This window comes from Geotrypetes seraphini, chromosome 3, assembly GCF_902459505.1.
Source record: "Geotrypetes seraphini chromosome 3, aGeoSer1.1, whole genome shotgun sequence".
Classification (NCBI taxonomy): domain Eukaryota; kingdom Metazoa; phylum Chordata; class Amphibia; order Gymnophiona; family Dermophiidae; genus Geotrypetes; species Geotrypetes seraphini.
The window spans coordinates 186,001,769-186,016,075 of NC_047086.1; the positions used below are offsets into that span (position 1 = coordinate 186,001,769).

The 14,307-nt window shown below is 43.0% G+C and overlaps 1 protein-coding gene across 3 annotated transcripts in view; it reads right to left on the reverse strand.

Moving 5' to 3' along the window:
* LOC117357509 (cyclic AMP-dependent transcription factor ATF-7) overlaps positions 1-14,307 on the reverse strand; it is a 302,271-nt gene that overhangs the window by 119,805 nt on the left and 168,159 nt on the right. For all 3 annotated transcript variants that reach the window (XM_033938227.1, XM_033938225.1, XM_033938226.1), the window contains exon 3: positions 12,878-12,974. In XM_033938227.1, the coding sequence (XP_033794118.1) occupies positions 12,878-12,974 (97 nt within the window). The remainder of the gene's footprint in view (positions 1-12,877; positions 12,975-14,307) is intronic.

The following is a 14,307-nucleotide window of genomic DNA, read 5'->3' on the forward strand; positions in this document are numbered from 1 at the left end:
TTGCAGATCATGAACTTTGTTGCTTAGACTGCAAGCATTTGTGGTCATTGCTTTCCAGCTATTTTTCAGCGGTAATCTCCTTTTTTGTATAGATTTTTGTTTTGTTTCACTTTCCGTTGCAATGCTAAGAAATGAGTTGCTGATATTGTTTATGTTGCAATCTTTCCTACTATCACATCTTTTCTTTTGCTGAGGGTGGTCTCTATAATTGTGCTTCATACATTCACCACCCCCACCTTCTAGTTTAAATGCCTAGAAACATATTGTCTAAATTTCTCTGCAAGGTTTCTTTTTCCTGATGTAGTAATATGTAGCCCATCAATGCAATATAGCTTCTTGTCCTTCCATGTGTTTATGAAGGGTGAACACAGCTGGAACCACTGCATAATGTAAAACAAATACATCCACTCCACACAATCGAAAGCTTTTTCAGCATCCAATGACAAAACATATTGTGACGTAGAAGATTTGCTCACAACTCACAATACACTATACAACATTCTTGCATTGTCAGAAGTCATTTTTCTCTTAATACAACCACTTTGAAGAGGCTGTATCAAGGTGGGCATTAGGAGAGCTAATCTATTTACCAAAAGTTTAGAAAAGATCTTACAATCATCATTTAATAAGGAGATGGGACGAAAGATTTTAGTCAGCAGTGGGTCCCTCCCTGGCTTTAGGAAAATGACAATAGAAGCCTCTGTGAATGTTCCTCTACTTATCTACTACAATTATCAGCTATGAAGGACACATATAAGACATGCAATTATGGAGTGAGGAGGGACTGAAAGGTACAGTAGAAATCAATCGAATAGCCATCATCTCCCGGGTCTTTTCCCTTCTTCAAATCCTTCATAGCCTGCTTTATTTCTGGCATTGTTATTGAAGCATTTAATTTTGTCCAAAGGTATTTATGGGGAACTTAAATCATGAAAGAAATGGTCTAAATTGGGCCTCACTTGGATCAATCCCAGAGGTATATAGTTGTTCATAATAACTATGGAATTTGTCAGCTCTGAATTTGGGATCAGTTAGGAGAGCTTCCCCATCTTTAATAGCATCAATTTTAGCTGCTTGCAAGAAGCCTACCAGCTATATTATATTGTTTGTAATAGGCTGTGGGGCTCATAATCAAAACTTAAACACATCTAAAAACCCACCCAAGTCAGCACTTGGATGACCTAAAAGACAGATCATCCAAGTGCCAATAATCAAACCAATTTTCTGGATGTGTTGCGGGACTTTTTAGGCCTCTGAATCCCGCTATGCGCCCAGAGCTAAAATGGGCGTATCTGGAGGAGTGGTTAGGGCAATATATGGGCGGGATGGGGTAAAATTTTGCAAAGAGTGATTGCTGATTATGCCCTTTGGTCATATTGTATATGCGTGTCAACATTTATGCTTCAACTATGCATTCAGAGAGCAATTCTATATACATGTCCAGGGTGGTTGGGAGGGCGGGTTGGAATGTATTTTTTTAATTCTCAATTAGAGTGTAGTTCTTAGATATAATTAGGGGGGGTGATAATCTTTTTGTCATAGATTATAATTGTAATTGTAATTGTATTTAAGTGCTTTTATAGAATTATATGATTGTATTTTATTTTGCACTTACTTATGGCTTTAAAATGAATAAAGAAATTTTTAAAAAATAAACAAGCAGGAGAGAGAAGCCCATATTGATCTTCTAAAGCCTTTAGCCAAGGCCGCAGAACCAAGAATCTGCATCGTTTATCTGCTGTTGCTATCATGAAATTAGCAGTAATAAAGATGGTTTGGCCCTGCCAAATAATCTTTCAGAAAGCTCTCATTTTTTCAAGAATGCTGGCCACTTGAGGATATCGGAATAGTTTTAGTTCCAACGGATGCAGCTTGGGATTTCTCGGGAAGCTACATGTTGGCACTCGGTGAGTGAGCTCTATCTCAAGCAGGCGCTCAAACTGTATTTGTAGAACTTTACAAACTTAACGGCATCTGATCCTTCCATACCTTCATGTAACTCCAAAATTCTCAAATTATTGTGCTTCCAACTGACTCTCCACATTGCGTATAGACTTCTGGTCTATGGACTGTTTTGCAGCAAGCTCATCAAGCAAAGCACTTTTCTTCTCAATCACTCCCAGTCGACTATCCATTGTTGCTATTTTACCGGTAAGATGCTGTATTTCTGATTTTATGTCTTTAATATCAGTTTGACTTTCAAACAGCACATTCGAGATAATACACAGTTGGTCCGCGATTTCCACCATATTATCTCCTTCCGGCCTACCTCCGTTTTGTGCCATTTGGCATTAGAGTTTGCTGCAAAAGCTCCTTTATCTTGCCCAAGTTGGTGGAAGGCGTGATTCTGATATCCAGGGTTTCCTGAATCAATAAAGTATGGGGATAAACAAGGCAATACTTGCTGGTGGATACGGGAGTTTGTGTCTTATGATTCATCTTGCTTGGGCTCCTTAGCGTGCTCCACCATCAAATATTAACTCAGTATGGACATAGCACCATGAATCAACAAAAGGTGTACGAGTGGGTAAAATGGTTTAAAGCGAGAAGAAGGTTGTTCTGGTTGCCCATCAACATTGCACACCCAAGAACATATTGGCAGAGCTCATGCTTTGATTAGAAAAGACCGAAGGATAATGGTGTCTCAATTGGCTACAAATTTGGATATAAGCTATGGACCTGCATTTGCCATAATGCATGATGACTTGGGATACAGGAAAGTCTGCACATGATGAATTCCCAAAGACCTTACTGATCTGCACAAGCAACATGTGGAGGTTGCGATCCAGTTCCTGAGACATTATGAAGAAGATCTGAGTATTTTGGAGAGAATTGTCACAAGCAACATCACTGTGACTCAGAGAACAAGAGACAAAGCTTGATGAAGTAAAGGAAATGGTGCTTACCTGGCTTCGGGAGCAGCCAAAATATTGTGATTCACAGTGTCAAAAGCTAGTAATATCAACACTGAGGCAAATCCCCTGTCTTGGTGTCTGTGAAGTTCATTTAGTAGGGATACAAGGACAGTTCCTGCTCTGTAACTGGGTCTGAATCCAGATTGACAAGGGTCTAGCCAGTTTTTCTCTTCTAGCCAATCATTGAGTTGAACACAGACTGTTTGTTCTATAAGTTTTCCTAGAAAGGGAATGTTAGATACTGGGAGGAAACTCTGGGAGGTAACTCTTTGAGTTTGACTTGATCAAGGTTGTTCTTTTTTAGCAAAGGACGCACCATTGCTCTCTTTAATGGTGTTGGTAGCTGACCATTTGAAAGAGAGGAGCTCACAATTTTTGTGGCACCTTCTATGAGGTCCTTGCTTGCCTGATGCAATATCTTTGATGGGCAGGTGTCGAGGAAGCAGGTAGTTGGTTGAAGGTCTCTTATGATTTTGTCAAGGCTCTCCTCTGTTATTGGGTTGAAAGAGCTCCGTATATCTGTGTCAAAAGGGAGTGAGTTTCTTTACTCCTGATTAGCTGATTGGAGACTGGGTAGGACTGCCTCTAAATCCGGTCAGAGACTTTTAGGGCTCCTTTTACGAAGCCGCATGAGCAGTTTAACGCGCGTAATAGCGTGTGCTAATTTGCCGGCTGCCCTAGCCGCTACCGCCTCCTCTTGAGCAGGCGGTAGTTTTTCGGCTAGTGCGGGGGTTAGCGCGTGCTAAAAATGTGCGTGCAACAAAGCCGCTAACGCGGCTTCATAAAAGGAGCCCTTAATTTAGTTAGGAGAGTATGCAGCAAAATCATTGCAGTTCAGTTTTGTTTGGGCAAGCTAGTTTTATTGTAGGGGATGCAGTAGGCTTGTTACTATGCCTAACAGGTGCTTGGTTGAATTGGCAGCCTGTTCAATGCATTGAGAGAAATATCGGTTTTTGGCTGTTGTTAAGGCTTGGCAGTACTTTGTCATGTGTTTCCTACAGTTCAGCCTGTCCTTATCCAAGCAAGAATTATGCCATCTTCTTTCTAGTTTCCATCCTTCACGCTTAAGGGTCCAAAGTTCAGGAGAAAACAAAGGTGAGCGTTTGTGAGTGGGGCATAAGGCCTTTTTCATAAGTGCAATTTCTCTATGGTCTTAGCTAAGTGTGTACTCCAAATATCGACCTATTCTGACACTGTAGTTGTTTCATCCACAGGTGCTCCGTCTCTAGCAATATTCAAATCCAAGCTAAAAGCCCACTTTGAAAACGCTTTCAACTCCCACTCACTGTCAGATACCTATACCCATTGTATCATTCCTTCTACCAGAATCTCCCCTAACCCTTAGATGTCCTGTCTGTCTGTCCAAATTAGATTGTAAGCTCTTCTGAGCAGGAACTATCTATTGAATGTTAAATGTACAGCGCTGTGTATGCCTTTCAGCACTATAGAAATGATAACTAGTAGTGGCAGTAGTGTAGTAATGTGGGTAGTCCAAGGCCTCTAGGAATTTCTCAGCAGTCAGCTTTATTTTAATCTCTGGTCTCTTTCCAAACTCTGGGAGGTACCATTTGTTCCAGGTTGTCACTTAAGGAAAACTTAATTAGAAAATGATCTGTCCATGATGGGGGTGTAATTTCAATACTGCTATCCCTGTACTCTGGGATGTCAACCCCTTTATAGAATACCAAGTCTAGGATGTAACCCTTTTTATGGGTTGGAGAACTGATTATCAGGAGAATCACTTTATCTTGGGTAACACCTCATCTCAAGTCATTAAATCAGAAGAACATAAGAATTGCTGCTGCTGGGTCAGATCAGTGGTCCATCATGCCCAGCAGTCCGCTCCCGCGGCGGCCCTTAGGTCAAAGACCAGCGCCCTAACTGAGATTAGCCTTACCTACGTACGTTTTGGTTCAGCAGGAACTTGTCTAACTTTGTCTTGAATCCCTGGAGGGTGTTTTCCCCTATAACAGCCTCAGGAAGAGCGTTCCAGTTTTCCACCGCTCTCTGGGTGAAGAATTTCCTTACGTTTGTACGGAATCTATCCCCTTTTAACTTCAGAGAGTGCCCTCTCATTCTCTCTACCTTGGAGAGGGTGAACAACTTGTCTTTATCTACTAAGTCTATTCCCTTCATTATCTTGAATGTTTCGATCATGTCCCCTCTCAGTCTCCTCTTTTCAAGGGAGAAGAGGCCCAGTTTCTCTAATCTCTCACTGTATGGCAACTCCTCCAGCCCCTTAACCATTTTAGTCTTTCTTCTCTGGACCCTTTTGAGTAATACTGTGTCCTTCTTCATGTACGACGACCAGTGCTAGACGCAGTATTCCAGGTGGGGGCGTACCATGGCCCGGTACAGCGGCATGATAACCTTCTCTGATCTGTTCGTGATCCCCTTCTTAATCATTCCTAGCATTCTGTTCGCCCTTTTCGCAGCCGCCTTCATACCGCGTCACAGTTCATCATCCGACAAGCAATATATCTAAGATTACAAACTTCCCTAGATTGCTTCAAATCAGAACCCAAAACATTCCTTTTCACTGATGCCTATTTATGAGGGTAAGTCAAAAAGCAAAGGCAAAATACATTTAACAGCTTTAATAGAAGTAACTGTGAGCAACTGAACATATCACTTTTCCACATAGTCACCATGCAAGACAACATATTTGTTGTATCGTTCAACTAGCTTCTGTATTCTTGCAGAGAAGTTTTATGCTAGCGACTGGTAGAGACATGTATCGGTGAAACAGTACTTGTGTGGTTCAGATCCTATCTAGCAGGCAGACAGCAGTCCATACTTTTTGGCAGCACCTCATCATCACCATAGGCACTGACATGCGGGGTACCATAAGGATTAAAACTGTCACCTACTCTGTTCAATATCTACCTCCAGCCATTAGACAAACTGATTCGGTCAATGGACACTCAGCTATATGTCTATATGAATGACATACCATTAAACTTGATTTATCCACAGTCCTGAATAAACTATTTGTCTAACATCGATTCAATAATGGGCTAAAAACAAGTGGGCACAAACCTGACATCAAAATCTCTTTTGGGAAATACAAACTCCCCCTCAAATCACAAAGTCAAGAATTTTGGAATACAGCTAGATTCCACACTTCTCTGATTCCCCAAATCCAAGCAACCTTTAAGAGCTGCTTCCATCATTTACATTGGGAAAGCAAATCTCATCTCAGTTGTGCATGCCATGATAATATCAAGATTGGATTATTGTAATGCACTCTACAAAGGGTCTGCATCAGGTCTACTTGATTCAGAATGCTGCAGCAAGACTAATAGAAGGCTGTAAGTGACATGACCATATCACACCATTTTTGCAAAAGCTTTACTAGCTACCAGTACAATACAAAAATACATTTAAAACTCTATGTCTGATCTTCAAGGCCCTCAAAGGAAATGGCCCAGAGTACTTGAAGGTAACCATAATGGAGACAGTCACCTCTGCACAAATATCAACAAATCCAATAGAAGAAAGCAGTGAGCCTGGTCTTCAAACGCCACTTTAATATCAATAAACAATTAAAACTACATACAAAACATCTTGTCAATCATAAAAACATCTTGCTAATCATGGACTTGAAGAACATGATCTCCCGCTCACTAAAGGTCCTCCCAAGGAGAAGCCCTAACCACACTCTCTTCGAAAGACACCAAATGATGTGATACCTGCCAGTGAGCCTTCTCAGTAGCCCCCACACTCTGGATCACACTCTCTGAAAGGCTTCACTTAATACAAGACTATCTCTGCTTCAGGAAGCAGATGAAAGTTTGGTTCTCACCCAGGCCTTTAATCGAAGAAGTAACTAAATTGCAAGTCACTTACACAAGGAGTGACATCTTGGCTGCACAACATACTATAGTAAGACATGTTTATCCACTCCTACTCTAGATGAGATCATTTTCTCAAGCACCAGTCTGACCTCATGTGCAACTTTCTTCAAATTAGTCTCTTATTTTCTAATCTGTTATTCTATCTATATACTCCTCCTTTGCTCACACCCTATGCTGACTATTAAAATGTTGTATCACGCATTATGTTGACATTGTAATGTAACATACTATGCCATACTTTGTATTGTAATCTGAATTTTTTATATACCACAAACAGTTCACAGAAGAAAAGACTATACAGACAGCGATATTACAAAAAACTTTCAAAATTATATTAGCCTGGTAAGATTAATCAAATTTTTCCTGGAAGTGTTTTAGAACTACATCATGGCAGAAATGGAGTCAGAGAAATTTGTTAAAGAGATAAGTTTTGATTGACTTCCTAAAAGTTTGGTAAGAGAGAGCGTTTTGAGATAAAGTTGGTTAAACATTTATTCCATTTGCCTGCTTGGAATGATAATGTTCTATTGAAGAATCTCTTGTAGATACAGCCCTTCAAGGATGGGAAAGCGAGCAAGTAGGCACTACGTGTTCAAGTTGTGCCTGGAAATTCAAAACGATGAGATAGATAGATTGGGGATGAACATGCTATGGTTTTGAAGCACAGGCAAGCAAACTTAAAAATAACCCTTGCTTCCATGGGTAGCCAGTGTAGTTTTTTGTAATATGGGCTTACATGGTAAGGCTAGACAGCACCAGATCAAGGTCCCAGGAAGGGAAAGGTTGCTTAACTGGCGGTCTGAAAAGAAAAGCCACCTTCAGAAATCTAGCAACATCAGGATGAGACGCCAACAAAGATCGACGATCCTGAGATCTAAAAAAAGAGAGCCTGGCCACCGGAACTCAAAGAGATGCCAGCCTGAAGAAAGGTGAGAATCAGCAAGGTCAGAGCTGAACAAGGGTCCACCTGGGCCTGGACGTACCAATGTTGGAAAGCTTTCCACGCCATAGCATAAGCAGAAACTTTGGACAACTTCTTAGATTTATGAAGCTGAGAGGGGTCACGGCCATGATCAATGTCAGAAAGTTCTGCTTCGCACAGCGGGTGGTGAATGCCTGGAACACTCTCCCAGATGATGTGGTGGAGGAAACCACCATTTTAGGATTTAAGGTAAAATTGGACGCACATCTTCTTGCGAGACACATTGAGGGATACAAATGATTAAGGTATTCGCCCAGGTACGCCTGGCTGAGCCTCCACGTGTGCGGACCACCGGATTGGATGGACCCCAGGTCTGATCCGGTGCAGGCATTTCTTATGTTCTTATGTTATGAAGCGTATCAATAACCATAGGAGAATGTCCTTTGTGCTCTAAGGCTGTGTGCTCAAGGGCCATGCCGTAAAAGCTAAGTGACCCGGATCCTCCATGCAGACAGGACCCTGCGTGAGTAGGCCCAGATGAGTGCTCAGCCAAATGCTGTGATCTCTGCATAAACGCATCAGATCTGCATACCATGGTCTATGAGACCAATCTGGAGCCACCAGAATGACGTGGCCCAGATGGACCACGATCTGCCAAGTGGACCTGGCATATCATTGGCCAAGGAGGAAAGACATACAGGAGAATCTTCTGAGTCCACAGCTGGACCAGGGCATTGAGCCCCTCACTTCCGGGCTTGGATTTTGTTTCTTGCTGTGGCTATTAGGTCAAAGTGCGGCATACCCCAGTGCCACACTATGGCTCAAATCGCCACTGCAGACAGAGTCTATTCGCCTCGATCCAGAGTCTGTCTGCTGAGGAACTCTGCCTGAACATTGGTGACTCCCGATACATGCGCTGAGATCAGCGCTTAGAGGTGACGTTCTGCCCAAAGAAAAAGAAGGTGGGCTTCCAGAGCCAGAGGAGTACTTTTGGTCCCTCCTTGGCAATTGACATAGGCGACTGCCATCGCAGTGTCAGAAAAGACCCTGATTGCTTTGCCCTCCAAAGTCTTCTGGAATCACATCAGAGTTAGCTCGGAGCTCCAACCGGCTGATTGACCATTTCCGCTTAGAAGGTGTCCCAAACACCCCTGAACAAGATGATTGCCGTGTGCTCCCCAGCCCTGATCCAGGAGGCAATTTGCAGCGGTATGCCCTTGCGGAGCAACTGTGGGAGAAGCCACCAGTCCATGCTTGCTCGAGCTTCCAGAGTACATGACAGGCCTGTAAGACATCTCTGTGTGGAGCCCAACAAGAGAGCAAAGTATGCTGTAGAGGACACATGTGCCCTCATCTAAGGAACCACATTCAACTTGGCAACCATGGATTCCAGAACTTGAAGATAGTCCCATGCCGAAGGAGCTTGCTGCTCTATAAGGGAAAAAATCTGAGCACAGTTTCTGCCTGTGGGCTGCTGGTAGATAGACGTGGACCGCAGCCGTGTCGAAGAGGACTCCCAGATATTTCAGCGACTGCGTTAGAATACTCTTTCTGAAGTTAACAACCCAGCCCAGGTCCTCCTGCGCCTGGAGCACCCGCTCTACCATGCACCTTCCCTTGGACGAGGGAGCTCTGATCAGCCAGTTGTCTGAGAAAGGGTGAACCTGGCGTCCCATTTTCTGCAGGTAAGTCGTCACAACCGGGGCGACAGCACCCCAAATCTTGGTGATGGTCCGGGCTGCTGTCACCGGCCCAAAATGCAGAGCTGAGAGTCAGTAATGCTGCTTCAAAACATGAAACCACAAAAATTTGAGGTGGGCCAGAAAAAATGAGCAAAAATGCCTCCATGAGATCCAGAGAGGCAAGAAACTCTCTTGGGGCCACTGCTGCAATGACCTAATGAACAGTCTCCATGCGAAAGCGTGGAGGAGTGTGTAGCGCAGTGGTTGGATCTACAGCCTCAGCACCCTGGGGTTGTGGGTTCAAACCCTGCGCTGCTCCTTGTGACCCTGGGCAAGTCACTTAATCCTCCGTAGCTCCAGGTACGTTAGATAGATTGTGAGCCCACCGGGACAGAGAGGGAAGATGCTTGAGTACCTGATTATAAAAACCGCTTAGATAACCTTGATAGGCGGTATATAAAATCCTAATAAACTTGAACCTTGAGAATCACATTCACATGCTGAAGATCCAGAATAGGCCTCCAATCTTCAGTACAATAAAATATTTAGAGGATTTGCCTGAGTCTGAGTGTTCAGGTGACATCAGCTCTATAGCTTGAATATCCAGCAAGCGTTCAACGGTGGTGTGAACCTTGAGCATTTTGTCCAGGCTACCTGTAGGAGAGTCCACAAACCAATCTGAGAGGCTGAGAAAATTCCAGTTTGTAGCTCAACCGAATAATGCTCAAGACCCACTGTCAGATGTACAGCGAATCCAGGCGGGAAGAAATGCTGAGAGCCTAGCATCACTGTGTCTTTTTGGCAGAGGGCACAGAACAGGAGGTGGAATACTGGGAATGCCTGTAGCCAGCATACCATCATCAAGAGCCCTGTGAAAATCTCTGCAACGCGGCACTTGCATAGGGTCAGTTTCTCCATGAGCCACAAAAATTAGAGTGACTAGCACCTCTAGAGGACATGGGTCTGCTATCAGGAAGAGTCATAGGATGACTGTCCATCACAGAATCCATGAGGTCATTCAGACCTTTGCCAAACAATACCTGCCCTTTAAAGGGAAGTCTAGCCAAAGTAGCCTTGAAAGTGGAATCACTAGCTCAGTGTCTGATCCAGAGCACCCTACATGCAGAGATGGAGTAAGCTAACACCTTTACTAAAACTCACATAAGGTCATATAATTCGTCAGCAATATAATCTGTCCCAGCCAAAAGATGAGGAGGAGGAGGAACCACAGATTCACTGTCCAGCATGCAGTCGAGAGAAAGGCACATGCGACAAAGGACGTCATTGAAGCAGCTTTGAATCCCAAAGCAGCTGCATCAAAGAGTTTCCCGAGGACCACATCCTTTAGCTCCACACCACCTTCACTGGGTAGAGAGGTGCGTTTAATCACCTGTGCATCCAAAGAATCCACCCTGAGCTGACCCAAAAGCTGCTGACACTCCTATGTGGGAGGATACAATCGTGACATGGCTGTGGCAATTTTAAGAGCACCTGCCAGAGAGTCATACTGCTCCGAGATCAGATCGCTCATATCAGGGTGCCAGGGAAAGATAGCAGACTGTGAACGTGCACCACAAAGCCAGGAGGAAGAAGTGGATGGAGCCGATTGAGTGATCAAATTCAACTCCTGCAAAGATTCAGAAATAAGGTCCAGCAAAGTCGCAGACTTAAATAAGCACAGGACCGTGAGATCATCTCCAGGTTCTAAAATCCCAGAGGGATCTACAGTCCCTGATCTCTCACCCTGGGAAGTGCTGCACCTGCAAATAAGGGTTCTGCAAATGAGTCATCTGCATCAAGATCCCACAGATCATGGTCAGGCAGAGCAAAAACAGCAACAGGCTGAGTCAAGGACATATCCAAAGGAGCAATGCCACTGAGACACACCGCAGGTGGATTGGGACATCCATTCTTAAACTCATGCCACAAAAATTTCATAAAGTCTGAAAAAATGTCCAGCTCCTGGGGCTTAGAACCACCCTTGGGTGACTTAAATGTGCATTTCTTAGTAGGGTCTGCTGCCAGGCCCCAAAAGTAAAGGCGGCTGACCCACCAGGCTAGCTGAGCGTTTAGTCACCTGCTTCAGCAGGGGAAAGGCTAAGTTTGATGCTGCACCACCTTCCACAGGGGATGTATTGTAGTAGCGGCAGAATTAATTTGGCACTCCTCCTGCTCTGGACATTCGGGGAGGGGGAGCTTCTGGGGTTCTGGAAGGAGAGAGTGGACATCCCTCCTGCCAGTTGACTTAGCGAGGGGTATGGGTTCCCTGCTGCAGCCGTTGAGCTGATCACGGCAGGGAGATTTCCTTGCTGCGATCAGCTCAGCGGCAATGTGATTCCCTAACCAGCGCCTGTGACATGGACACCAGTTAGAGAATCGAGGTGGTTAGGTGAGATTAGGCGTCTGTCCACCCATGTGCGATTCTCAAAAGCTGCTTAGGCAGCTTCTGAGATCAGGTGTCCTATACAGAATCCGGTTCTAAGTGCTTCTGCATTAAGTCTAAATTACCAGTTAGTGTTCGCTAAAGAACATGCTAGATGGATAAAGATACCATGCCCATTCTCTGCCCATGGCACACCTTCTCTCAATAAACTAACAAAAAAAAACCCTATAAATGTATGATTAACACACACTAAACAGGCAAATTACTACAAAAATGTTTTAATGCGTTTTGAGGCAAGCCTTTTTTGGTGTGCTAAATGCACTTTAGGGCTTAACCCTTTAATAAAAAGGTCTCTTAACTTTTTTGAAGTCTAGAACCTTCAATTTTCATGTCTTATATTGAACCACACCACCCAGTGATCACTGGATGCCACATAATCACTCACTAGTACAAAACAGACTGATCCTGGCAGCTGTATAGTTGTAATCTGTACGTGTGTTAAGCAGCTACTAGTCATGCAGAAACCAATGGAGTATATATCAGCATGTACAACTGTGGTATGATATGTAAATGAAGATAAAAAAGAAAAATTCACTCTGATGGAAAATTAGAAGGAAGAACAATGAGGAACAAAGTACTGGGCTGGGTTCTAATATAAGCTGAAATATTATCTTAGTTTGCTAAAAGCCCAGATCCTTCAAATACCGAGTTCCTGCTTCTACAGAACAGATTGTATGTGGTATCTAAAAGATGTAATTTATGAACCGTGACCCTTTAAAAACCCGAGTAAACAACCAACTAGGAGCGGTGGTGTGTCATTCGACTTCTTTTGTTCATCACCATTAAAAAGCATGTGAAGAAAGGTGAAAGAAAGCTTTTGTCTCTAAATCCTTCAGACTAAAGAAAGGGTGTGAACAACAACAAAAAAAAGCGCCACAAAACCCAATACTTGGAAAAAAATGAAGCAGAAACATGTCAGCATCTGATAATCCTGCTCCTTATTAAATGCATTTTTCAATAGCTAGTGAGCTACTGCAGCAATTCTAGTGGCAAGATTTCTTCTCAAAGTATAAGTGTTAACCAGTGACTTCTTGCTAGTGGGAATCTGTGGTACCTACCAGCAATGATTACGGAATCTGTTCTGGCAGGGCCGAATTTCAGTGTCATCTCATGCTTGTGTTTATGGACTGCCAGGTGGTCCTCATTTGTAAATCTCTGAAATAAAACAGACAACAGGCAAGTGAAAACAAGTACAAGATCAGATTTTGTTTCAAACCTCTCAATAATGACACAATACTGTCTTGGGAAACAAAAGGCAATCCCTTGCAAATGTTTCACTTTAATTGCATCAATATAATTTCTTAACTTAATTAGAGCATGTGTGGAGATTCTCCTTCAATGGCACATTCCAGATATTAAAGGTCTCTTTGAACTACAAATTCTGGTGAGTGCAAGTAAATGACATAAGAGATTCAACTTTAAAAATTACCAAGCTTAAAAAAAGGTTTCTACTTTGTCTGCTCTCTATCAAACCTCTTTTTGGCCTTCAGAGAAGCTGTCTAGGGTCCCACCCATCCTTTCTTTGGATATTTTAGACCAGTGGTTCTTAAACTGTGGGTAGAGACCCCAAATGTGTTCACTTCATCAATGGCTACAATCACAAACAGGGACATTCCCCCTCTTTCTGGACCTCCACTGTGACACTCAGCATAGGGCCTTTCAGTTAACTAATGTTCACAGGTCCTGCACTCTCCTCCTGTATTGGTTTCCTGTTAGATTGAAAACTAGAGCAAAATACTGGGGCCTTTGAGTGAACACTGACCACATGGGGCCAACGTCCAAAGGTTTGCAGTAGAGTGAAATTCTACCACAAAACTAACACAGAAAAATTGTCAATGTTCATAGTAATGAGCATGCAAATTCATGCAGTATTAAAATTATAGCAAATCTGCTGATTTGTGCAAAAACAAACATAAGAATTACCATATTGGGACAGACCGAAGGTCCATCAAACCCAGTATCCTGTTTCCAACAGTGGCCAACCCAAGTCCAAAGTACCTAGCTAGATCCCAAGTAGTAAAACAGATTTTATGCTACTTATCCTAGGAATAAGCAGTTGATTTCCCCAGGCCATCTCAATAATGGCCTATGGACTTCTCTTTTAGGAAATTAGCCAAACCTTTTTTTTAACCCCGCTAAGCTAACTGATATCACCACATTCTCTGGCAATGAATTCCAGAGTTTAATTACACATTACGTGAAGAAATATTTTCTCCGGTTTGTTTTAAATCTACTACTTAGTAGCTTCATCGCATGCCCCCTAGTCCTAGTATTTTTGGAAAGAGTAAACAAGTGATTCACCTCTACCTTTTCCACTCCACTCAGTATTTTATAGACCTCTAACATATCCTCCCTCATCTGTCTCTTTTCCAAGTTGAAGAGACCTAGCCGCTTTAGTCTTTCTTCATAGGGAACTTTTATCATTTTCATCGCCCTTCTCTGCACTTTTTCTAATTCTGCTATATCTTTTATGAGATATGGCGACCAG